A 25,806-nucleotide genomic window follows, 5' to 3' on the forward strand; every position below is an offset into this window, starting at 1 on the left:
TTTTCACCTGTGCTTTTGTGATAACTACTTTGCACACTTCCTGCGGCTTCACTTGTTTTATCTGGCGTTTAAAACTGGGGAAGCATGGAGCTTTGTCTCATTGCCATGACGATGAGTTCTTATGTGAGTCAGCTAACGGCCACTTTGTTCTTAAATGACGCGTTTTGATGTAGGCTCTGACCAACTGTTTTTACATTATTTTAAATGTGGCTTTTTGATCACTAAATTCAAAAATCTACCACTTTGTTCTTTTAAATGGTGGAAATTCATGTTTTCCTGGGCTACTTTTCATCCCCCCCCTTGCTGTGTTTACCTCCGTGTTATCCACAAGATTTTACAATGTTTTCTGTTCAGTCACTTCCTGCTGGTTTGTTACATTGCAGTTGGAAATAGTTCCTGTGCGTGGGATGTTTTTGTTTGAAATAAGATTTGATTTTGTTGGATACTTACTCCATCCCAATGTAAAATGTTAAGATGGGAGTGAGGTGGGATTTACGCTGTGCTTTTTCTGTTAGTTTAGGGTGTGAACCTACTGTCCTTGAATCAGTAGGGGGAGGTGGTAGGGTGATGGATAGGGGGCACGTTTAGTTAAGAGTATTAATAACCCAGAGGTTGGGAGTTCAAATCTCACCAGAGCTAATTACGAAATTGAACTCAGTAAACCTGGTGGATTTGCGAGGCTGTCAAATTGTAAAAAAACCCAACTGCCTTCACTAATGCCCTTCAGGGAAGGGAACCAACCACCACTCCCTGCCCTGAGCAAGTGACTCCGCGTCCACATTATATGGCTGACTCAACCCACTGGGTGGTCAGGGCAACTAGGGTGGGCACCAGACGCTCACTTGCTAGCATCACCCACATCTCAAGAACAAATAATAACAAAGAGACCATGGCCTAAGTTCCCTGAGTATGAGCCAGCACGAAGGAGCTATGAGAAAACTGTAGCTGTGAAGAAGCTTTATGGCAGGACGAGGGAAATCAGGGATGCGCAAGAGGCCAGTGATGGAGGGGCGCAGAGATCTCAAGGTTGTGAGGCTGGGGGAGGTTGCAAAGATCGTGAAAAATAGAAGCAGGAATAGACCACATGACTCCTTGAGCCTGTGCTGCCATTCAATAAGAATATGATTGACCTTCTACTTCAACTCCACATTCCTGCCCTTGCCCAATATCCTTTGATTCCTTTAGTGACTAATAAGTTGATAATCTCAGCCTTGAATATACTTAAAGACTGAGCTCTCCACAGCTCTCCGGGGTAGAGAATTTCAAAGATTCACAACTCTCTTAGTGAAGAAATTTCTTCTCATGTCACTCATAAAATGGCCAGCCTCCTACCCTGAGACTATGACACCTGGTCCTAGGTTCTTCAGCCGCGGAAACAGCCTCTACCTTTCAAGCCCTCTAAGAATATTATTGTGAGGGGAGAGGCCTTGAAGGGGTTTGAACACAAGGGTGAGAGTGTTGAAATTGAGATGTAGCTGGATCAGGACCCAGTGAAACTCAGTGGACACGAGTGAACGGGAGTTGGTGTCAGTTAGGACACAGGAAGTGTAAAAGACAAAGTGAGGATTGCTTTCGTACACCCCACCCTTTCCCCACACCCAATTCCTGGGGCGCACCCGATGTGCGCTACTTCACCTTATGTGACTTGAAACTGGCTGGATTTCCTAGGACAGAACCTCCCTGGAGCAACCCCACCCATGGGACGCTCTTGAGCCTAGAAATGGGCGGTGTGGAAATCCGACCAGCGGTTCAGGTCCAAGAGGCCTCTAGCCTCGCAGTGGTGGTGGTCGCAAGCCAGCAGCCCGAAACCATGCAGTCGCCAAGGTTAGTGTTCGGTTGCTGGCAAAGGAAGACTCCTTACCTTTGAGCCTCCATGCTCCTGGCGACTGCCCCCTGTGGTTGCCATGCTGGGAGAGAACTGCAGTCCTTACTCGAGGGGATGAGGGAACACAGGCCTTGGGCAGTGAGTAAATAAGCAGTGCAGGGTTGCAGCCTTAGCTTGCTCATAGTTGAGATGATACATTGTTATCACGTTCCAAAGAAACTATGTGCGATTCCATTCAGAGCTGAGAGTTCCCTCAAGACAAATAAATCCAGGTCTCCGCCCCATTAAATTTGCCCATTTGTTTCGCCACGGCATTGTTTTCAAAGCCCGTGTAGCTTTATCAACCTGACCAGTTGCCTCATTTCACTCGGATTAACTCTTCTTCAATACCTTGCTTCCTGCCAGGTACCAGGCAGAATATGCAGAGCTGAATCAATGGCTCCAGTCTGCAAAGGAGCGCCTGGAGTTCTGGAAGCTACAGTCGGTGACCCTCCCGCAAGAGCTAGACGCTGTCAGGAACCATCTTAGCTCGTTTCTGGTGAGTTGACACCCACTTCACGTCCTGACGTTTGCTATCTTTGTGGTAAATATCTCAATATCTGCTCGTTCAGTCATGATGTGCCTGTGCGCGACCTTATTGAAATCTCCCCGAGGCCACTAAGGGTTACGATGAGGTAACTGGTGAAGGATGGTGGCTGCTGATCAGTGAGAGGATTCATGCACCTCCTCCAGGTTAGGGATGAGCAATGACTGACACCCACATCCCATGAACGAGTAAAATTTTGTAAAGCAGACTTGAAGTGGAGGAGAGAAAAGATGTCCTTACATAGTTGGAATGTGGGAGTCTCTGCAATAAACCGTTGTTGATGCAGAGTCCAGAAATCAGAAATTAGATAGTTGCTTGAAAAAATAAGAGGAAAGTGGGATTAGAGTTGAGAAGCAAGTGGAGAAAAGCACTAGGATAGACTTGATGGACAGAGCGGTCTGTTTCCTGATAACTCAGTACTGTTAGCTCGGCAGTCTTGTTCAGTGTGAAAAGAAAATGTCTGACCAACCAGGTAGACAGTGAGCTGTCCCTCCCTGTGGTGCAGGACCTGTAGCTTAGGAAGTTGTGTCTCTTTCCCAAGTTGGTAAGAACATGGGCCAATTTGATGTGATTATTCTGACAAACCTGCTCTATAGTATTGAGCTGAAACTAGCAGAGTATTATTCTCCCTAAAGGTCATGTTACCATGTGTAAAAGGCACCAACAAGCTCCTAAAGTCTCTCTTGGCCTCCCATCTCCGCCAAGAAAGGAATTAACTGTTTGAAGGCACCCCTACCTCTTGAGTATTGTCAGATCGAGCCAGTAGCCCACCCATCATTACGTAGGACAATTTTAATTTCCACAAGGAGCCTGAGATTCTAAATCCGAATTCTTCACTCCTAATCATCATCCGTTTGAGTGAACAAGTAACATCTACACTTCCCCTGCAGTGTCCCACCAGTAATAATAAAAAGTAAGAATTGCATTTATATGGTGCCATTCATGACCACTGGATGCCCCAAAGTGCTTTACAGCCAAGGAAGTACTTTTGAAGTGTAGTCACTGTTGTAAAGTAAGATACTCAGCAGCAAATTTGCACACACAGCGTGCTCCCAAAGTCAGCAATGTGATAATGACTGGATAATCTTTTTTTTTTTCCTTTATTCTTTCATGGGATGTGGTTGTCAGTGGCAAGGCCAGCATTCGTTGCCCTTGAACTGGGTGGCTTGCTAGGCCATTTCGGAGGGCAGTTAAGAGTCAACCACATTGCTGTGGGCTCAGAGTCACATGTAGGCCAGACCTGGTAAGGACAGCAGATTTCCTTCCCTAAGGGCCATTTTATAACAATCATTTCATGGTCACCATTATGGAGACTAGCTTTCAATTCCAGAGTTTATTAATTGAATTTAAATTCCACTAGCTGCTGTGATGGGATTTGTACCCATGTCCCACAGCATTAGCCTGGGCCTCTGAATTGAAAGCTGGTCTTGGTAATGGTGACCATGAAACTATCATCAATTGTTGTAAAAACCCATCTGGTTCACTAATGGAAAGGAAATCTGCCATCCTTACCTGGTCTGGCCTACATATGACTCCAGACCCGCAGCAATGTGGTTGACTCTTAACTGCCCTCAGTCCAAGGGCATTCAGGTTTGGGTAACAAATGCTGGCCCTCACAGTGATGCCCACATCCCCTAACGGAATTTTTAAAAAATAAGGAAAAACTGATTCCACTGGCAGGAACGTTGATAGCCAGAACATTCAAAATAACTAGGAGAGAGATGAGGAGAGCTTATTTTACACAGAGTTCTTATGATCTGGAATGCACTCCCTGAAAGGATGTTGGAAGCAGATTCGGAAGGGAATTGGATATATACTTAAAAAGGCAAAGTTCGCACGACTATGGGACAGAGTGAGATAGTGAATGGCTCTTTCAAACAGTTGCCACAGGCACAATAGGCCTTCCCCTGTGCTGTATGATTCTAATAGCGCACGTTTTGAATAGGCTGATTTATGTTTTTTTTCCCCATGTGGTGAACCATTAATAACTGCACACAACTAGTTCTTTTAATAATGGTCTGGCTTAGAAGTAATGCTCGAGCAATTGTGCAAGCCTTCTCCTGACTTGATTTCCTTTTCCAGGAATTTTCTAAGGAGGTTGACACCAAGTCCTCCCTCAAGTCCTCAGTGTTGAGCAGAGGAAACCAGCTGCTGCGGCTCAAAAAGGTGGACACAGCAGCCTTGCGCTCCGGGCTGGCCCAGACTGACAGTCAGTGGACGGAACTCCTTACTCAAATCCCATTGGTCCAAGAGAAGCTGCATCAGGTATTGGAGGGATTCATGTGTCACCTGGTCAAGGGGATCTGTTCTGAACCTAGTGTGCGTGAAGAATTTGGTTGACACAGGTTTCCCAGTAGGAGTCTGCAGGAGGGAGAGAACTCACTGATTCCTTCCTTCTCATGTTCTCTATGGCATCTTGTTCAGAAAGACACAGACCTGGAGGGAGATATTGAGGCACAGCGGTTACTTTTGGGATTGATTCAGGTCCTTGTGTGGGGCACTGGGATTAGCTTTGGATTGTTCCAGCAATGAACCAGCACAGATTCAATGGGCTGAGTGGCCTTCTTCTGTACTCAAAAGGCCTGTGGTTTGTAAGCCACTGCTGCTGTTGTGTGAACGTAGATGTGAGTGTCTGGCAAATGTGTGACCACAAGGCACCTCAACCAAGCTAAATCTAGTCTTCAACTCTCGGGGTTTCCTGGCTGCTTCCCCTTCTCACCCACCCCTCCCCCACCCAATGACATGGGTACTGAGAATAACTGTAGCACACAGACCCCTAATCTGCTTGTGATTGAGCATTGGGTGTTGAAGCACGGCTGAGGAAGCAATCCCAGGACCTTCTGGTCTGTGTGGCTTCACTCACTGGACCATCCGAGGAGCCGACTAAGGCTAACGTCACCCATTCACACAGGAACTAACTGATTCTGTGAAGGTATTGGTTGGAGAGGTTGGACTCAGCAGTAAATATTAATCTTCTTGCCTATGTTTCAGTACATAGACATTTATCTAAAATGATTTACCCAAACCCACATGCCATCTTCTGTGGGTTTTATCATGCTGTTGATTGCGGCCCCTATTTTAATTTAAAGTATTAAGCCCCTACTTAAGTGTCAATGTGCAAGATTGATGTTGACAGTGGAGGGGGTTGAAAATCTTTCATTTCTCAGCTTCAGATGGAGAAATTGCCTTCACGTACAGCCATCAACGAGCTCATGAACTGGATCTCACTCATGGATCAAATCATTGAAGAGGATGATGAGAGGATCAAAAGTGCAGTGGGTTCACAGATGATAGAACAATGCCTCAAAAAGTACAAGGTAAGGAAGAAAATGTGTCATAGGCTTGTATTCCCTCGAATGTAGAAGATTAATTGAATTTAAGGTGATGAAAAGATTTGATAGGGTTGATGGAGAGAAACAGAACAGTAAAGGAGATAAGGAAACGGAGTTCCTCAAATGTGTACAAGCTTCCTTTCTAACTCACTATGTATAAACCACAACAAGGGAAGATTCACTATAGGATCTAGTAATTGGGAATGAATCAGAGCAGATAAGAGAAGTAAAAGTAGGGAAGCATCTAGGCAGTAGCGACCATAATATAATAATGCTTTAAGATGATGATAGGGAAGGACATAAGTATGATGAAAACCAAGTTAATCGATTAGAGAAAATCTGATTTGAGAGACTGAGAATAGAACTTGGGGAAAATAAAATAGGGAGCATTATTGGTAAACAGCGATGTAGAAAAACAATGGGAAACATTTAAAACGGTGTTCAGCAGAATGCAGGAAAATACACTCTGCTAAAAGGAAAGAACAAACTAAACACTAGTGAGACTCCATAGATGAATAAAGATATAAGGGGGCACAGCTGAGGGTTTGAAAAGGGACAATTGTTAAGTACATAGACAGCAGAGGAATACAAGATCAGAGAGAATATGAAGTGACTAGGAAAGAAGTTAAAATTAAACAATTAGAAAGGCAAAGAGGAACTATAAAATTAAATTATCAAGGAACATAAAACAAAATAGTGATGTATTTTACAGGCCCATCAGTAAAAAAAGGAAGGCTGTAATGAGAATGGGACCATTAAGGGATAGAAAGGATAATATCACAGGTAACAATAAAGCAATAGCAGAAATGTTAAATCATTATTTCACTTTGGTATTCATTGAGTAATGGGATGAGTAATAAGATAAAATAAAAAGGGAATTATTGAATAAACTAAACAAATTCAAAGAGGATTAACCCCTTGGTTGGGATAGATTGCATCCATGTACTTTAAAAGAATCTAGGGAAGAGATAGAGGCATTACTACGCACATTTAATAGTCTGTTAGAAAAAGGTGTAGTGCCAGGGGGCTGGTGGATGGCTAATGTAATGCCTATATTGAAGAAGGGGAACAGAACATTATCAGGGAATTAATTATAAGCCAGTTAGCATAATGTTGATGGTAGGAAAAATAATTGAATTCCTACAAAAAGAGAGATTAGAAGAACAACTAGAAATGAGAAATATAATAATGAATAGTCAGTATGGATTTCAAGAGGGAAAATCTTGTTTGACCAACCTCATTGATAATTTTGATGCGGTAACAGAGAGAGTAGACATTGATAATGCAGTAGATGTAATTTATTTGGATGTTCAAAATGCCTTCAATAAGGTGCCCCATAATAAACTAATGAATAAGGTCAGAGAATGTGGAGTCAGGGGGCAAGCAGCAGAATGGATTGCTAGCTGGCTTCAAGACAGAAAATGGAAAGTGGTGTTCCACAAGGATCAGTGCTGGTACCACTGCTGTTCGCATTTTACGTTAACGATTTGGACTTTGGAACCAAAAGCACAATTTCTAAATTTGTGGATGACACCAAATTGGTTTGGGGGTTGAGGGTTGGGGGCTGGTGGGTGGTCAAACTGAGGAGGACTGCGACAAATTACAGGAGGATATTAATAAAAGTGCAGAATGGGCAAATGATTGGCAGATTAAGTTCAATACATATAAACGCGAGGCAGTACATTTTGTTAGAAAGAATAGGGAGGTCAGTTATTACTTGGAAGGTACAATTCTTGGTGGGGTAGAGGAACAAAGAGATCTCAGAGTTCAAATACATCAATCACTAAAAATTGCACCATAGGTTAGCATAGAGAAAAAGCAAATCAAGCACTAGGCTTTATTTCTGGAGGGATACATTGGAAAAGTAGAGAAATTATGCTGAACTTGTATCGAACCTTGGTTAGACCACACTTAGAACACTGCGTGCAATTCTGGTCTCCATATTATAAAAAGGATATAGAGGCACTGAAAAGGGTGCAGAGATTTACAAGGATGATACCAGAACTGTGTAGGTATACATATCAACAATGGACTGACCAGGCTGGGTCTCTTCTCTCTTAGTAAAAGGTCTTTAAAATTATGAAAGGTTTTGATAGAGTGGATACAAAGAGAATGTTTCCTCTTGTGAAGCGGACATCAATATAAAATAATCACCAAGAAATCCAGTGGGGAATTCAGAAGAAACCTCTTTGTCCAGAGAGTGTTGAGAATGTGGATCTTGCTACCAAAGGGAGTGGTTGACGTGAATAGTATGGAATAGATGCTTGTAAGAGGAAGCTAGACAAGCACAAGAGGGAGAAGGAGAGATGATTACGATAGTAGATTTAGATGAGAAAAGATGGCAGAAGGCCCAAGTGGAACATAAACACCAGCACGGACTGATTGGACTGAATAGCCTTTTTCTGTGCTCTATATCTGATGTAAACTCCTTTCCCTGGTGAAAGAGTCCAGGACAAGGTGGCATAACCTTAAAATTAGAGCTGGATCATTCAGAGGTGATGTCAGAAAGGACCTCTTCACACCATGAGTAGTAGAAGTCTGGAACTCTCTTCCAAAAAGATGTTAAGGCTAGGGGGTCAGTTGAAAATTTCAAGACTGAGATTGACACACCTTTGTTAGGATAAAGGTATCCAGGGTTACAGAAGCAAGGCAGGTAGATGGTGTTAAGATACAGATCAGCCATGATCTAATTGGATGGTGGAACAGACTGAAAGAGCTGAATGGCCTCCTCCAGTTTGCATGATTCTAAAAAGTAGAAGGTAAAGATGAACCTGTATTTATATAGCTCCTTATCAGATTCTCAGAACATCCCAAAGTGCTTTGTAACCAATGAATTGCTTCTGAGGTGTGGAATTGTCCCAGATTTGCACTCAGTGTGGTAGCGGGCGTGAAAAAAGTCGTTTTACCGGCCGGCCGCAATGGTGGGTTTTCAAGCTGTACGGTCCCATGTCCGGTGCATCACACCTCAATAATAATGCATTCACGGGAAACACTCCGGATCGCTGCCTGCCCTGCCGTCACCTCAGGCCACCAATAACCCGGGCGCCACATTTAGACAGCGCCCCTGCACAGTGCAGTCTTTGTGTTCCTTTTGGCTTCGGTACCATCACAATAGGTGAACTCCAGTTGCTGCAAGTCAACTCAATAATGTCGTTCCTGAGCATCAATTCAATTTCGTTCTGCACTTGACATAATTTTACTGGATTCAACCTGTAAGGATGTTGCTTGATTGGAACAGAATTCCCCACATCTACATCATGTACAGCCACCTTTGTTTTTCCCAATTTATCCCTGCACTTAGTTCGATGTGACTGCAATAGCTCTCTCAAGTCCCTTCGATTCTTATCTGGAAGGTAACTCAGTATCTCATTCAAATTCTTAAGCACCTCCTCATTGTCCAATTGAATTCGAGGAAAGACCATTTCAGAATCTTCCTTTTCTTGATACATCGCTACTAATACTTCTTTTTGACTGTCCTCCCTATCGAAGTACTTTTTGACCATATTTATATGACATACCCTCTGGAGTGCTTACCAAATAACTCACTTCACTTAATTTCTTTTCAATTTGGCAAGGCCCACTAAACCTGGCTTTTAATGGTTTGCCTGATACTGGCAACAAAACTAACATTTTTTCCCCATCTACAAAGCTACGAGTCTTTGCCCTCCTATCTGCTTCTGTCTTCACTACCGGCTGTGATATTTTTAAATGTTCTTTAACTAATCCAAATGCTGTGTTCAATCTTTCCCTGAACTTTGATACATAGTCCAAGAGTGTGGCTTCTGAATTCTTACTCACTAACTTCTCCTTCACTCTCTGTTCCCGAACAATCTTATCAAAGACAGTATCAGCTAATTGCACTTCAGTCTCTTTGCCCTGTCTCCTAGACCCCTCTTCCTGTCTCAACTTATGCATCTGTTACCACACAGTCTGGAATCAAACCAGGATGTTCTTACTGCAATACTGATTGCTTTTCCACAGGCTGTTCGACTATAGTAGGCATCACCAACATATGTGACCCAGCTGCATAATTTCCTAAGATGACTTGAACCCCTGGAATTGGCAATTTCTCCACTACTCCTACAATCGCTTCACCTGTTTTCAAGCTACTTTTCAAATTCACCTTGCACAATGGAACTTTTTTAGTTTCTCTATAAATTCCCCTTATTTTAATATCTTCTCCTGCAAAATTCCCTCTGGACAACAAATGTCACTATCCCATATCATTAAGGACTGACTGGCTCCCGTATCCTTTAAAATCTGTATATCTTTGCCAACTCCACCTTGTACACATGAAAAGACTTTTCCCTCACAGATGAAATCTTCAAACATGTCTGCAATCTGCCTGTTGACATTCCTTTGAACAGGCTTTGAACCCATTTTCACACCTTCAGCTAATACCTGTGCTTGCTTTTCTACTTTAACAATCCTACTAGTTTGTCTTGTTCTAAAGCCACTGATTTTACAGCACCTTTCGTAGTTCCTCCTACTCCACAAGGTTTCCCACGTAACCCCCAGCACATTGACTTCACATGGCCAATCTTATTACAAAGAAAGCATTTAAGCTTTCTTACGTCCCTTCCACTCGGCACCTTTCTTCCTAGTCTGAGGTGAAATCTCCTTAGAATCTCCAGCTGTTCCTTCTCTTCCTTGACTACCTACCTACCTCTCACCTTCCCATTTACTATCCCTCTCAGATTTAAAAGGGTGTCGATAAAAAGGTTTTGATTTATGGACCAGCTCATAATTATCTGCTATCTCTGCTGCCTGCCTAGCAGTTTTAACCCTTTATTCCTCCACATGGGTTCTTACTACTGAAGGAAGTGAGTCTTTAAATTCTTCTGAAAGAATTACTTTTCTAAGGGCTTCATAGGTTCCCTCTATTTTAATGCCCTTATACCATGTCAAAATTACTTCGTTTGACTCTTTCAAACTCAATATAAGTCTATCCAGACTGTTTTCTCACATTTCAAAATTTCTGTCTGTATGTCCCTGGAACCAACTCACAGGCACTCAGAATAGCCTTCTTCACTGCATCATCTTCACCAGGTATTTCTTCTGACAGTGATGTATATAACTCATTAGCTCTACCCACCAACCCAGGCTGTAATAGCAATGTCCAGATTTCTTTTGGCCATTTCATCTGTTTAGCTATCTTCTCAAATGAGATAAAGAATGCTTCGACACCTCTTTCTTCAAACTTTGGAAGAGCTTGTACAAATTTAAAAATCTCCCCACTGGGCTCTGTTAAGTCCTTCCTCACCTTCTGGTGTCTCTTTTTTAACTGCCAGCTTTTTATGCTGGAATTCTCTGCCCCTCTCTTTTTCTCTTTCCTCCATTGCTAATTTCTTCAGTTCCAATTCCCTTTCCTGTTTTCCTTCTCTCTCTCCTGCCTTTCTGCTGTTCCTTTCGAAATGCTTGTTCCCTTTCCTCCAATTCAGTTTTTTTTCATTTGCAACTGAATTTGAGCCCATCCCAATGACTCGTCTCTTGGAGAGCTCAGTCTCTCGGGTATTCCTTCCAATTTCAAATGCTGTGCTATGCCTTCATTTATGTCTGATTTCCTTACCCCTTTCACAGCATCTACAAAACACATTTAATGTAAGTGGTTGCTGTTGTAGGGTTAGAGCTTTGACATTGCTTTGGTGGCACGCTATTGGAGCCATCAGTCCATTACTGTGTAGCAGTAAAGGGTGTACAGGGTAAATTTTGCACTGAGTCCATAACCTCAGGTACAAGGCAGAGAAGCTGAGCAGGTGCATGAGGAAGAGAGTCGATTCTGGGCAGGGTGTCCTTTTCCTTGTTAGAAATGTCGATTTGGGAGCTGATTTGTTACCGATGGCACACTGGGTCGGGAAAATAGGAAGACTGGGTGGGTGGAACAGAGATTGATGCTGTCAACAATCAGTTCAAAAATGTAAATTGCAATTACTTCAAACCTAAACCTTGCATTTGCCTAATTGGTTATCTGTAGATCCCAGGTGCATTGAGCTCTGTTGAACACTAACTCTCGGGATTGTTCTAATTATAACATATTTGTATTTTGCAGGCTTTCAAGATTGATTTGACCTGTAAGCAGCTGACAGTGGACTTTGTGAACCAATCAGTGTTACAGATCAGTAGTCATGATGTGGAGAGCAAGCGCAGTGACAAGACAGATTTCGCTGAGCGTCTTGGAGTAATGAATAGGAGGTGGCAACTGCTGCAAGGGCTCATTACTGAGAAGGTAACCGATAGATTCACTCATTATCCTGGACTGATTTCGATCAACCTGAGAGACTTGGAGAGGAATTTTCCAGATTACTTTTCTTCCTTTGTGGCCCTGAGTTTCTTGCTATTTGTTTTTTTTTTGCCTCTCTCAGGAGATTACCTGGCTGTGAAAAAGGCCAGGATGTGTCCAGTCCCGGTGCTCCAGGCATCATGAGTTGGGGTGGGCTTTATGGACCAGCCGGACTTCATTGTTGAGCAAAACAATACCTGGATTAATGACATAAGTAACAAGCAAGAATTGTTGAACTGGAGTGCCATGTTCAGCCATTGTAAGAGGCGCCTTTGTCACTATGTAATGCTTGTGGCACTAAACTCCTGCCAGTGGAGTTTGCCGATGACAAGTTTGGTGGCACAGTAAATAGTGTGGATGGGAGCAGACAATTGCAAAGAGACACTGATGGACGACATGAGTCGACAAAACTGTGGCAGATGGAGTTCATTTTGGTGAAGGTCATTGAGTGTGATCACCCACTTTCAGCCTAAGAAAGTTGGACTAGATTATTTCCTAAATGGTGAGCAGCTAGGAATTGGGAAGGAGCAGAGAGTTCCAAGTATAGGAATCACGAAAAGCTAGTTGGGCCGGTTCAAAAATAATTAAAAAGGCCCGTGGAATGTTGCCCTTTACCCCTAGGAATATAAAGTTGTGGAATATATTATTATTATATAAAGCTCTGGTTAGGCCACATTTAAATTACTACATTCAATTACTTGCACCGCAGCAACTCAGCAAGACTCCTTCGACAGCACCTTCCAAACCCCCGACCTCTACCACCTAGAAAGATAAGGGCAGCAGATGCATAGGGACACCACCACCTGCAAATTCCTCTCCAGCCGCACACTATCCTGACTTGGAAATATATCGCCGTTCCTTCACTGTTGCTGGCCAAGGTCCTGAAACTCCCTCCCTAACAGCGCTGCGTGTGTACTTACACCACAGGGACTGCAGCGGTTCAAGAAGGCAGCTCACCACCACCTTCTCAAGGGCAATTAGGGATGGGCAGTAAATGCTGGCCTAGCCAGCGATGCCCACATCGCGTGAATGAATAAATAAAAAATATTTCAGTTCTGGGCACTGCATCTCAAGAAGGATATATTTGTCTTGGATGGGGTGTAAGGCAAATTCACCAGAATGATACCAGGCTTACATTGAGGACAGGTTGCAGAGGATAGGGGTGAGATTTTAACTCACTAAAAACCCAGTCACTTACATCAAGTTAAAATTGGGCCATAGGCTTTGTGTTCCTTTGAGCAGAGAAAATTAAGGGATAACCTGATTGAGGTGGTTAAAATGATTGAAGGAGTTGGACGGGACAGATAGAGAGAAACTATTTCCTCTTCTGGAGGTATTCAGACAAAGGGGCATAATCTTAAAAGCCGAGCTGGGCCTTCAGGGGCAAGGTCAACAAAGGGGAATGGAAACCTGGGATTCTCTCTCCCACAAAAAGGTGTTAGAGCTGGATCAATGGAAAATTCGAAAAGGGAGATTGACGGAGGTATGTTAGGAAGGATATTAAGGGCTATGAAACCAAAGTGGATAGATGATGTTGGGGTACAGATCAGCTATCTGAATTGAATGGTCGAGCAGGCCTAAGTGGATGAATGGCCTACTTCTGTTCCTATATTCCAATGTACCTATCTCTTACACAGCTGACTAAAACCCAGTAGAATAATCTGCTGATGGCTCATGAACAAGAAATGGCTCATTGCAGCCCCTGAGAGTCCCAGTGGGTTTTACACAGTGTGAAATGTGTGGCATGGCCCATAACTCTGACCTGTTGTCAAACTGCAGCTGGGTGATCATCCCTTGCTCCCAGACAAGAGGTTGATTTCTGTTGTCTCTGTGTGAATGCTAAACAAGATCCACTGTCTTTTCAAAGACACTGTAGTTAAACCTGTCCACCAAGATAGTGGTCACTAATTTCTCATCGGCTGTGGTTTAATGACTGACTTGTAATAAAGTGAACTTATATCGACAGATAAGGTCATTAGAAGGCTCACTGGAATCATGGACGGAGTATGAGAATAGTGTTGAGTGCTTGAAAACTTGGTTGGAAACTCAGGAAGACAAAATGAAGAAGTGGCACTCTATCAGCGACCTTGCCTCTGTCCATACTGCACTGAAGGATTGCCAGGTACAGAATCAAATGCAAACCTCATTACTTCCTCAATTCTTTGGTGTCACGCCAGCCCATACCCTCTCATCAAGAGGTCACTGTCCCAGCTCTGTCTAAGCCTTTCTGTGCGCTTCTGTAAATCAAGTGAAGGTTTCTGGTATGGTTGCACAACTTTTTCTCGTGTAGTGGTACCAGTCCTCTGGTCAGTAGTTTGTCAATCCATTGGAATTGTAGAACATCCTTATCCTCAAATTGATGGGAGTTATGCTAAGTCTTCTTGCGTAATGGGAGCTGCATTCACCCCTACTCAACTCTCAGGAAAATCTCAGGGCTCCTGTCTCTAGAAAATGGAAGGGTGAGAGGAGGTTAGGATTATGAAGGACATCGATAAGGTCGACGTAGAGAAGAGGTTGCCTCTTTTGAGGAGTCCAAAATCAGGGGCAATGAATACAAGACAGCCACAAATAAATCCAATAAGGAGAAAATGTTTTCCTCAAAGACTAATGAGAATGTGGAATTTTCCATCACATGGAGCGGTTGAGGCACGTGGATAGACATAGAACAGGAAACTGGGGAAGCAAGTGAGGAAGAAGGGAATAGAAGGATACATTGATGGGACAGGATGAAGAGAGTAAAGTGGGAGAGACTTGTGCAAAGCATAACCATTGGCCTTTTTTCCTTGTGTTGTAAATTCCATGTAATTTTATTCCTTAGGAACTGGAAGGTCTGATCCAAGTGAAAGAAAAGGAAGTAGAGAAGGTTGAACAAAGTGGACTGCTCCTGATCCAGGACAAGAAAGAGGAGGCGTCCAGCGGTGTAATGGAGACACTCCGAGAACTCAGTCACTCCTGGGCTCATCTGGACCGCTTGGTAATCATGCGTGAATGATGCAGGATGGGCTGTGTTGCATTATAGAGAAATGATAGCAGACTGTGTTTGCATTTGCCGTTGCTGTGTTACGATTGGCTCAAAGAAGTGCTGTAGTTACCTTGCCTGAATCTCCGGCTCTTACTTTGAAGAGAAGGAAACGAATCACCCATCAGCTATCATTTGGTGAATGTGCGGATAATAACAGTGCAGTGCCCTTAGACCTCACTACCCGAGGCGCTGGCTGCGCATGTGCCCAATCGAGCCGAGCTCACTCGCTCCATCACATAGAATTGGATGGTACTCAGTGCTTAGGGCACGTTGACCTGGTGGTTCTGACACTGGATCAGGAACCCAGATGTTGTCATTCTAATCCCACCAGTTCAAGAAATCTGGTTATTTGTGGCCTGGCAAGAGACCTTGGAAGCTGTTGGCTTGTTGTAAAAGCCCAACAAGTTGGTTAATGCCCTTCAGGGAAAGGAATCTGTCACATCCTCACCTGGTCTGGCCTACGTGTGACTTCAGCCCTGCACAATGCAGTTAACTCCTAATGGGCTCACAGGAACCAGAGTTGGACAATAAATGCGGCCTTATCCCTGCTATAAATATCCCATGAAAATTTGTGTTGTTCGCTTAAAATAAAGTGTATTCAGGGTAGGATTTCTTGCACCTACACCATGCCAGTGGCTGCCAGCATGTTTAAACACCCTTTTCATAGAATCTCACAGCACAGAAGGAGGCCATTTGACCTTTCATGTCTGTGCTGGCTCTTTGTGAGACCTGTCCGGTCAGACTCACTCCCCCTTTCCCCTTAGCCCCGTGTCGGGGTGCGACAGGAGAGCAGGAAGCGAGCAAATTCATTTTTGGAGGCCCAGTGGTTGAGATGAAGCTCAGTTGAGGTGGATGACGCCAGAGAAAGGTCAGAGTGAGTCAGAGAATAGGAAGGACCTCCCCTTCAGTGGCTGCTAGTGCAGGCAATCATTTATTGTCACAATACTTTTATTATGAGGCAGGAAAGAGATACCGTTAATCAACTCCTTTTAGCCTAGATAGTCCCAAATACGTTTTCTTCGACTTCATCTGAGAGTTCCACGCGTGTTGTCTTTCCCAATCAGAATAATCGGTGCTCAATCTCGCTATGTTCCAGGTTGGCCAACTAAAGATTACTCTGCAGTCGGTGCTGGACCAGTGGAATATTTACAAGGAAGCCTATGAAGAGATTAATGGCCACTTGATGGATGCCAGATACTCCCTTTCACGTTTCCGTTTGCTGACTGGCTCTCTGGAAGCTGTAAAAATCCAGGTGGACAACCTACAGGTAAGAGCTTCACCTTAATACTCTTTGTGCACTTGTTCGGTCAGCGGAAGTGAAATGAACACCACCTCAGTTGAATCAGACTATGCTCCCTTGTATACTGATGATCTAGTACCCTTTGCAACTTAAGTGTTAACAAACAACATCTGTACAGATGTTTCCAGGAAATCAGCAACGATGCTCTAGATTAGAATTGTATAGAATCCACATCACAGAAACAGGCCAGGCCTATGACAATGTTTTCATGATCCACATGAGACCTCGTGTGCCTTACTTATCCCCATGTTCTTCTACCCCTTTCTCCCTCATACTATCTAGCTTCCCTTTAAATGTATCTATTCTATGCGCCATTGAACCTGTCAGAATAGCACTTTGGCCGGGATTTTCCGGCCCTGTCGCGGGTGGGACCTGCCATGGGCAAGGCGGCGATCCAGCCAGAAGCCCATTGACCTGCGGCGGGACCGGAAGATCCCAGCGGCGGACAGGTGCGGGAAATCCCACCCTTTGTGTTTAGAAATCTAACATCCCCCTTAAGTGCCCCTAGTGGTATAAAGCAGGGGCCCTCAGCTTTTTTTTGCTTCTGAGGCCTCCTTCCCATCTTGTAAAAGATGCAGGGACCCCCTACAATACAACACAGGTATCATTTCTGTATTAACATTAGTTATTCAATTAAACATATTTTTATTTTGCTTACTACTTGACTGCTAACTTCCCGTCTTTCCCCTTTTGGCCTGAGATTCTCTCTTACTCCACACTCCAAGTGGCCAGGAGCATCTCACGCAATTCTGCTCCCAATTTCCAAGTTCTTTGTACCTCAAACAAGCATTTAAAAAAAAAAAGCAGGGACTGTTTAAATATGATATTGGGCACAATTCTGGTTCCCAATGGTACAGCAGACGGTAACACCCTTCGGAGGGGAGAGTGAAATCTCACGCGCGCACACACGTACACACACACACACCATGCGCGTGCGCGCGCGCACACACACCAAACACACACACACCAAACACACACACACACCACGCACACACACACACCAAACACACACACACATACCACACACCAAACACACATACACACACCAAACACACACACACACCATGCAAACACACACACCAAACACATACACACATACCACACACCAAACACACCACACACATACACAGTGAATAAAAAACAGACACTGCAGAATCTTGCTGAGTGATTTGATGCATGTGATTGTCACTGAGGAAAAGAGAGTTGAAGCTTTAAGTCTGTCATTTATGCGCACTCTCTCGTGTTCTGCCCTCTAGCACAGCTTGACAATGTTGTTTGCTGGGCAAAGACTGAGGGCGGATTCCAGCGGCAGGAATCGTGGTGACGAGGGCACAAAATTTGGCATGATGGAAAAAGTTAGCTTCCCACCAGTGGGAAAGTAGTTTGGAATTCTGTTCTCCCAACTTTGGCGGCTTAAAGGCAGGTCAAGTTTCCTGCTGATCCATGTCCAGAACCATATTTGCATTTATTTGCATCTCATGAATGCTCATTAAAAGGCCGACACACCGGAATTACATTCCCCCTCCAAATAAGTGCCCCGCCAGTGGATAATTAGAATGGTCTGTTTCCTGACTGTATATAAGTGGCGTGCACCTGGCTAACTTCACTTCATCCTCGACTTTGAGGTCCGTAATGTTGCATTCTCCTTCGCAGGGACATTGCATAACTTCATTCATATCGAGTGCCAGTAGCAAACACTGCACCAAGGCTGGACATGGGAGGCAAGCAAAGGCTGGAAGGAGGGGATAAGGGGGAAGGAAGGGTAGAGTGAAAGCTGGACAAGGGATGCAGGCTTACTGGGGAAGGGTGGGGAAAGTGTCTGGGGAAGGATGGGGGGGAATGAGTGTCCGGGGAAGTGGGGGGAAAAAGAGTTTCATAGAGGGCTCGGTCAGCCGTATCGATGATGGGGTTCTCCCCCCAGGATCCCAGTGCGCACAGTGATATGGAGCATAACAGTTCCAATTTGTAGAAATGAGAATGTAGGTGGAAGTTGTCTGAGGTGGACATCTCCCCAGATTGTTTTACGATGTACGTTCTCCAATGAATTACACTTTTTGGACTTTCCATTTACACTGTGTCTCTTGAAAATTGAGAGAGGGGAATGTGCAACGAGACCTGGGTGTCCTCGTACACCAGTCGCTGAAGGTAAGCATGCAGGTGCAGCAGGCAGTAAAGAAGGCAAATGGTATGTTGGCCTTCATAGCCAGAGGATTCGAGTACAGGAGCAGGGATGTCTTGCTGCAATTATACAGGGCCTTGGTGAGACCACACCTGGAATATTGTGTGCAGTTTTGGTCTCCTTATCTGAGGAAGGATGTTCTTGCTATAGAGGGAATGCAGCGAAGGTTTACCCGACTGGTTCCTGGGATGGCGGGACTGACATATGAGGAGAGATTGAGTCGATTAGGATTATATTCGCTGGAGTTCAGAAGAATGAGGGGAGATCTCATAGAAACCTATAAAATTCCAACAGGACTAGACAGGGTAGATGCAGGAAGGATGTTCCCAACGGTGGGGGAGTCCAGAACCAGGGGTCACAGTCTGAGGATATGGGGTAGAGCATTTAGGACTGAGATGAGGAGAAATTTCTTCACCCAGAGAGTGGTGAGCCTATGGAATTTGTTACCACAGAAAGTAGCTGAGACAAAAACATTGTATGTTTTCAAGAAGGAGTTAGATATAGCTCTTGGGGCTAAAGGGATCAAAGGATATGGGGAGAAAGAGGGAGCAGGCTATTGAGTTGGATGATCAGCCATGATCATAATGAATGGCAGAGCAGGCTCGAAGGGCCGAATGGCCTACTCCTGCTCCTATTTTCTATGTCTCTATGAAAGGGGAAGAGCGTGAGGAGGAGGGGGAGGAGGAGGAGGAGGGGGGGTTAAGTCTCTGTTTTCAGTAAAAAAAAAAGTCTGTTTTCAGTCTCACTCTCTCGACAGCTAAAGGACCGCCGAATTTTGAAATTCGCGCATGCGCGACCCTTCCGATGTCACCATGCCCGTATGCAGGGTCGGATCTTAGTCATGCATGTGCGTGATGTCACTGTGCTAGAACATAATGACCTCAGAATGTTTGTATGTCATCAATGCATGTGAAGCAGTCTAGGCGCAGTTGTGTGAGGTCATTGAACTTCCGCACATGCATGGACCAGTGTGCATGCACAGATCGCTGTCGGTGACCACCTTGCGTTGGCAGGAGACACAGTGTTAGCTAAAGGCCACATTTGGTTTTAAGCACAAGATAGTTGATTTCATTGCCTCAGTTGCACTAGCTGAAAGCCAAAGTCAGTTTCCACCAATCAAAATCAAAAATGTGACCTATTTTCCTCTAATGTAAATGTTACCTGTCGTAACTTCATCAGCATTTACTCCAACTCTGTTGACAGCACTTGCAAGAGGAGCTGGACAGATCAGAGTGCAGCCTGCGGAAGTTTGATTCTGTATCCAACCAGCTGCTAAAGGAGTGTCACCCGCCAGTTAACAGCTTGCTGACGACTAATCTGAATGAAGTTAATACAGGGTAAGGATTCTGGGGAGCACGGCTCCCATTGTTTAACAATAATGCAGCTTTACAACAAGCTGATGGATAAAAGCCGCAGTATGACTCACAATGAGCCAGTTAGCCTTTTACGTCATGATGTGTCATCGGGTTTTACAGCATAGGAGGAGTCCATTCGGGCCATCATGCCTATGCTAGCTCTCTGAAAGAGCAATACCATTAGGCCCACTCAACTCCTTTAACCCTGCATGCCCTCTTAATATCTTTTTTTTTCAAATAAGCTATTTTAAATTCTGCTTCCACCACTGCTTCTGAATGATGATTCCATCTCATAAACCCTTTGCCCAAAAGAAAGATTGACCTCCACTCGCTGCTCCTCCAATCACACATTCCCTCTCTCCCACACTCACTGCTCCTCCAATCACACATTCCCTCTCTCCCACACTCGCTGCTCCTCCAATCACAGAATCCCTCTCTCCCACACTCGCTGCTCCTCCAATCACAGAATCCCTCTCTCCCATACTCGCTTCTCCTCCAATCACACATTCCCTCTCTCCCATACTCGCTACTCCTCCAATCACACATTCCCTCTCTCCCACACTCACTGCTCCTCCAATCACACATTCCCTCTCTCCCATACTCGCTGCTCCTCCAATCACACATTCCCTCTCTCCCGCACTCGCTGCTCCTCCAATCACACATTCCCTCTCTCCCGCACTCGCTGCTCCTCCAATCACACATTCCCTCTCTCCCATACTCGCTGCTCCTCCAATCACACATTCCCTCTCTCCCATACTCGCTGCTCCTCCAATCACACATTCCCTCTCTCCCACACTCGCTGCTCCTCCAATCACAGATTCCCTCTCTCCCACACTCGCTGCTCCTCCAATCACACATTCCCTCTCTCCCGCACTCACTGCTCCACCAATCACAGATTCCCTCTCTCCCACACTCGCTGCTCCTCCAATCACACATTCCCTCTCTCCCGCACTCGCTGCTCCTCCAATCACACATTCCCTCTCTCCTCCACTCGCTGCTCCTCCAATCACAGATTCCCTCTCTCCCACACTCGCTGCTCCTCCAATCACAGATTCCCTCTCTCCCACACTCACTGCTCCTCCAATCACACATTCCCTCTCTCCCGCACTCGCTGCTCCTCCAATCACACATTCCCTCTCTCCCGCACTCGCTGCTCCTCCAATCACACATTCCCTCTCTCCCACACTCGCTGCTCCTCCAATCACACATTCCCTCTCTCCCATACTCGCTGCTCCTCCAATCACAGATTCCCTCTCTCCCACACTCACTGCTCCTCCAATCACACATTCCCTCTCTCCTGCACACACTGCTCCTCCAATCACACATTCCCTCTCTCCTGCACACACTGCTCCTCCAATCACACATTCCCTCTCTCCCGCACTCACTGCTCCTCCAATCACACATTCCCTCTCTCCTGCACACACTGCTCCTCCAATCACACATTCCCTCTCTCCTGCACACACTGCTCCTCCAATCACACATTCCCTCTCTCCTGCACACACTGCTCCTCCAATCACACATTCCCTCTCTCCCACACTCGCTGCTCCTCCAGTCACACATTCCCTCTCTCCCATACTCGCTGCTCCTCCAATCACAGATTCCCTCTCTCCCATACTCGCTGCTCCTCCAATCACACATTCCCTCTCTCCCACACTCGCTGCTCCTCCAATCACAGATTCCCTCTCTCCCACACTCGCTGCTCCTCCAATCACAGATTCCCTCTCTCCCACACTCGCTGCTCCTCCAATCACACATTCCCTCTCTCCCACACTCGCTGCTCCTCCAATCACACATTCCCTCTCTCCCGCACTCGCTGCTCCTCCAATCACACATTCCCTCTCTCCCGCACTCGCTGCTCCTCCAATCACACATTCCCTCTCTCCCATACTCGCTGCTCCTCCAATCACAGATTCCCTCTCTCCCACACTCACTGCTCCTCCAATCACACATTCCCTCTCTCCTGCACACACTGCTCCTCCAATCACACATTCCCTCTCTCCCGCACTCACTGCTCCTCCAATCACACATTCCCTCTCTCCCACGCTCACTGCTCCTCCAATCACACATTCCCTCTCTCCTGCACACACTGCTCCTCCAATCACACATTCCCTCTCTCCCGCACTCACTGCTCCTCCAATCACACATTCCCTCTCTCCCGCACTCGCTGCTCCTCCAATCACACATTCCCTCTCTCCTGCACTCATTGTTCCTCCAATCACAGATTCCTTCTCTCCCGCACTCGTTGTTCCTCCAATCACAGATTCCTTCTCTCCCGCACTCGTTGTTCCTCCAATCACAGATTCCTTCTCTCCCGCACTCATTGTTCCTCCAATCACAGATTCCCTCTCTCCCGCACTCGCTGCTCCTCCAATCACAGAGTCCTTCTCTCCTGCACTCGTTGTTCCTCCAATCACAGATTCCTTCTCTCCCGCACTCGCTGCTCCTCCAATCACAGATTCCTTCTCTCCCGCGCTCGTTGTTCCTCCAATCACAGATTCCCTCTCTCCCGCGCTCGTTGTTCCTCCAATCACAGATTCCCTCTCTCCCGCGCTCGTTGTTCCTCCAATCACACATTCCCTCTCTCCCACGCTCACTGCTCCTCCAATCACACATTCCCTCTCTCCTGCACACACTGCTCCTCCAATCACACATTCCCTCTCTCCCACACTCACTGCTCCTCCAATCACACATTCCCTCTCTCCCACGCTCACTGCTCCTCCAATCACACATTCCCTCTCTCCTGCACACACTGCTCCTCCAATCACACATTCCCTCTCTCCCGCACTCACTGCTCCTCCAATCACACATTCCCTCTCTCCCGCACTCGCTGCTCCTCCAATCACACATTCCCTCTCTCCTGCACACACTGCTCCTCCAATCACACATTCCCTCTCTCCTGCACACACTGCTCCTCCAATCACACATTCCCTCTCTCCTGCACACACTGCTCCTCCAATCACACATTCCCTCTCTCCCACACTCGCTGCTCCTCCAATCACACATTCCCTCTCTCCCATACTCGCTGCTCCTCCAATCACAGATTCCCTCTCTCCCATACTCGCTGCTCCTCCAATCACACATTCCCTCTCTCCCACACTCGCTGCTCCTCCAATCACAGATTCCCTCTCTCCCACACTCGCTGCTCCTCCAATCACAGATTCCCTCTCTCCCACACTCGCTGCTCCTCCAATCACAGATTCCCTCTCTCCCACACTCACTGCTCCTCCAATCACAGATTCCCTCTCTCCCACGCTCACTGCTCCTCCAATCACATATTCCCTCTCTCCTGCACACACTGCTCCTCCAATCACACATTCCCTCTCTCCCGCACTCACTGCTCCTCCAATCACACATTCCCTCTCTCCCGCACTCACTGCTCCTCCAATCACACATTCCCTCTCTCCCACGCTCACTGCTCCTCCAATCACACATTCCCTCTCTCCCGCACTCACTGCTCCTCCAATCACACATTCCCTCTCTCCCGCACTCACTGCTCCTCCAATCACACATTCCCTCTCTCCCGCACTCGTTGTTCCTCCAATCACAGATTCCTTCTCTCCCGCACTCGTTGTTCCTCCAATCACAGATTCCTTCTCTCCCGCACTCGTTGTTCCTCCAATCACAGATTCCTTCTCTCCCGCACTCGTTGTTCCTCCAATCACAGATTCCTTCTCTCCCGCACTCATTGTTCCTCCAATCACAGATTCCCTCTCTCCCGCACTCGCTGCTCCTCCAATCACAGAGTCCTTCTCTCCTGCACTCGTTGTTCCTCCAATCACAGATTCCTTCTCTCCCGCACTCGTTGTTCCTCCAACCACAGATTCCTTCTCTCCCGCACTCATTGTTCCTCCAATCACAGATTCCCTCTCTCCCGCGTTCGTTGTTCCTCCAATCACAGATTCCCTCTCTCCCGCGCTCGTTGTTCCTCCAATCACAGATTCCCTCTCTCCCGCGCTCGTTGTTCCTCCAATCACAGATTCCCTCTCTCCCATGCTTGTTGCTCCTCTAATCGCAGCTACCGCCTCTCCTGCTCTCTCTTTAATCACTAACATTTTTACAGGTACCGTTTGATGTTTAACCCCACACTCCAGCATGTTATTGTGAACAGCCTGTTTATTTCAATGCACAGTACATTCCCGAAAGCGGTGTGCACATGCACTTTCATGGGAGTGTTGGTCCTGTGGTAGCAATTTCTAGTTGCTGTACCTCAGTACAATGGCAGTTGCTTTATTAAATGACTATAATCTATAAATACAGAATTTCCTGTTTGGAACAATCCCTTGGCATGTCGTGCAATGATCTCACTGGTCCTTGACTGCTCTGGGTGTGGTTTCCACAATTTCCTATTCATATGAGGGTCTTTTCAGAGATGTTCCCCTCTATTTTAATGAAACATGTTGATTCTAGCTCTGGTGGTTCTGGGTCTGGATACACAACACACAGAGGTCATGGGTTCAACTCTCATCGTGGAAAGCTGGATTCAACAAATTTGGTCATTTGTGAGCTGGCTACAGGAAGTTAGCCTGAGAAATGGCTGGGTTGGCGTAAGTGCCCAATTGCTTCACTGATGCCCCTCGGGGAAGGGATATCAGCATGGCATCACTCGAAGGGAAGTGTGTCATGTGATCCAGTTTTGGTTTCACTTTTGCTTTGAGCGGAGCACACAGACACAGCTCTGATGCCTTCAAGCTTTATTCTCGCATACAACTATTCTCATGTGCTTAGTCTTCATTAATGAACCCACAGCGTGCTTACCCAATCCCCTATGAGTGACTTGTGTCTTGTACAGTAAATAAGCCCAAGGTATTATATCATTATAATAACACAACGCATATTACCTAGTTGAATCTTAATGCCCTCGGGGCAACCGGGAATGGGTAATAAATGCAGCCTCATCATTGTCATCCACATCCTGAGAACAAATAAAAATAACACTTTTATGTTCTCCATTATTCTACCACCTATGCATGAGGCGGATTGTCACCAGCTGTCCCCAATACCACCTGTCCCGAATACCAGCTGTCCCCAATACCAGCTGTCCCCAATACCAGCTCATGCTCTCTGGAGATTCTTAAATATCTAACAGCATTGGATGACTGGGATCAGCTTCAAGGCTGTGATCTCATGGGTCATTTGAGTAGCACTCACAGTTCCCAGTGCCCCTCGAAGCTTTTCATGAGCTTGGTTATGAATGATCACTGCTGAGAAGTTCAAAATGTCAGAGGTCCCCAAAGATGAGATTCCAATCTTTTAATCACTTGTGTGCATCCGTTCTTTTTATTGTCTCTTATACATCGGTAAGATAGGACATTTTATCTTGATGTCCTTTTCCCTCAGGGTTAGTGCTCCCAACAACAAGGAGCTGCAATTGTATAGCAACTAGTAAACTTCACGGAGGCAGGAGTCGGAGTTGGCATTGCAAAGTGAACGCGAGAGAAAAGAAAGACTTGCATGTGTATAACACATTTCACAGCCGTAGGATGCCCCAAAGCACTTTGCAGTCAATAAAGTATAATTGAAGTCGAATCACTATTATATGCAGCAACCATATTATATAAATAAATAATGACTAGGACAGCACAGGGGAGAACTTTCCTGCTATTTTTTGAATAGTGCCAGGGGATCTTTAGCACCCACAGGAAAGGGCAGATGGAGGCCTCAGTTGAACATCTCACCCAAAAGACGGAACCTCACCAGACCAAGGAGGACTTGGGTGCCATTAGTGGAGGTCATTGATGGTATGGATAAAGATGTGGGCTAGGGTCTCTTGCTTCAGTGCCCCAGTGTGCCATGCTTATAATGTAGTATTGGCTGAAAGCCCAGACATCCATAGAGTATGAAAAGACCTGAACCCCAAGGAAACATCGCTTGATTGACAGCTCTGTCTCTCTGATCTGTGCTGCCAGTTGCACACTGTTTACGTACAC

At 45.7% G+C, this 25,806-nt stretch overlaps 1 protein-coding gene across 1 annotated transcript in view; it reads left to right on the forward strand.

Annotated features, from left to right (window-relative positions):
* syne1b (spectrin repeat containing, nuclear envelope 1b) overlaps window positions 1-25,806 on the forward strand; it is a 447,660-nt gene that overhangs the window by 308,086 nt on the left and 113,768 nt on the right. The window contains exons 109-116 of the mRNA XM_078556589.1: window positions 2,231-2,363; window positions 4,494-4,676; window positions 5,579-5,728; window positions 11,793-11,969; window positions 13,990-14,145; window positions 14,842-14,997; window positions 16,142-16,312; window positions 19,728-19,861. Coding sequence (XP_078412715.1) covers window positions 2,231-2,363; window positions 4,494-4,676; window positions 5,579-5,728; window positions 11,793-11,969; window positions 13,990-14,145; window positions 14,842-14,997; window positions 16,142-16,312; window positions 19,728-19,861 — 1,260 coding nt within the window. The remainder of the gene's footprint in view (window positions 1-2,230; window positions 2,364-4,493; window positions 4,677-5,578; window positions 5,729-11,792; window positions 11,970-13,989; window positions 14,146-14,841; window positions 14,998-16,141; window positions 16,313-19,727; window positions 19,862-25,806) is intronic.

The sequence above is a fragment of the Cetorhinus maximus genome, chromosome 14 (assembly GCF_964194155.1).
Source record: "Cetorhinus maximus chromosome 14, sCetMax3.hap1.1, whole genome shotgun sequence".
Taxonomy (NCBI): Eukaryota; Metazoa; Chordata; class Chondrichthyes; order Lamniformes; family Cetorhinidae; genus Cetorhinus; species Cetorhinus maximus.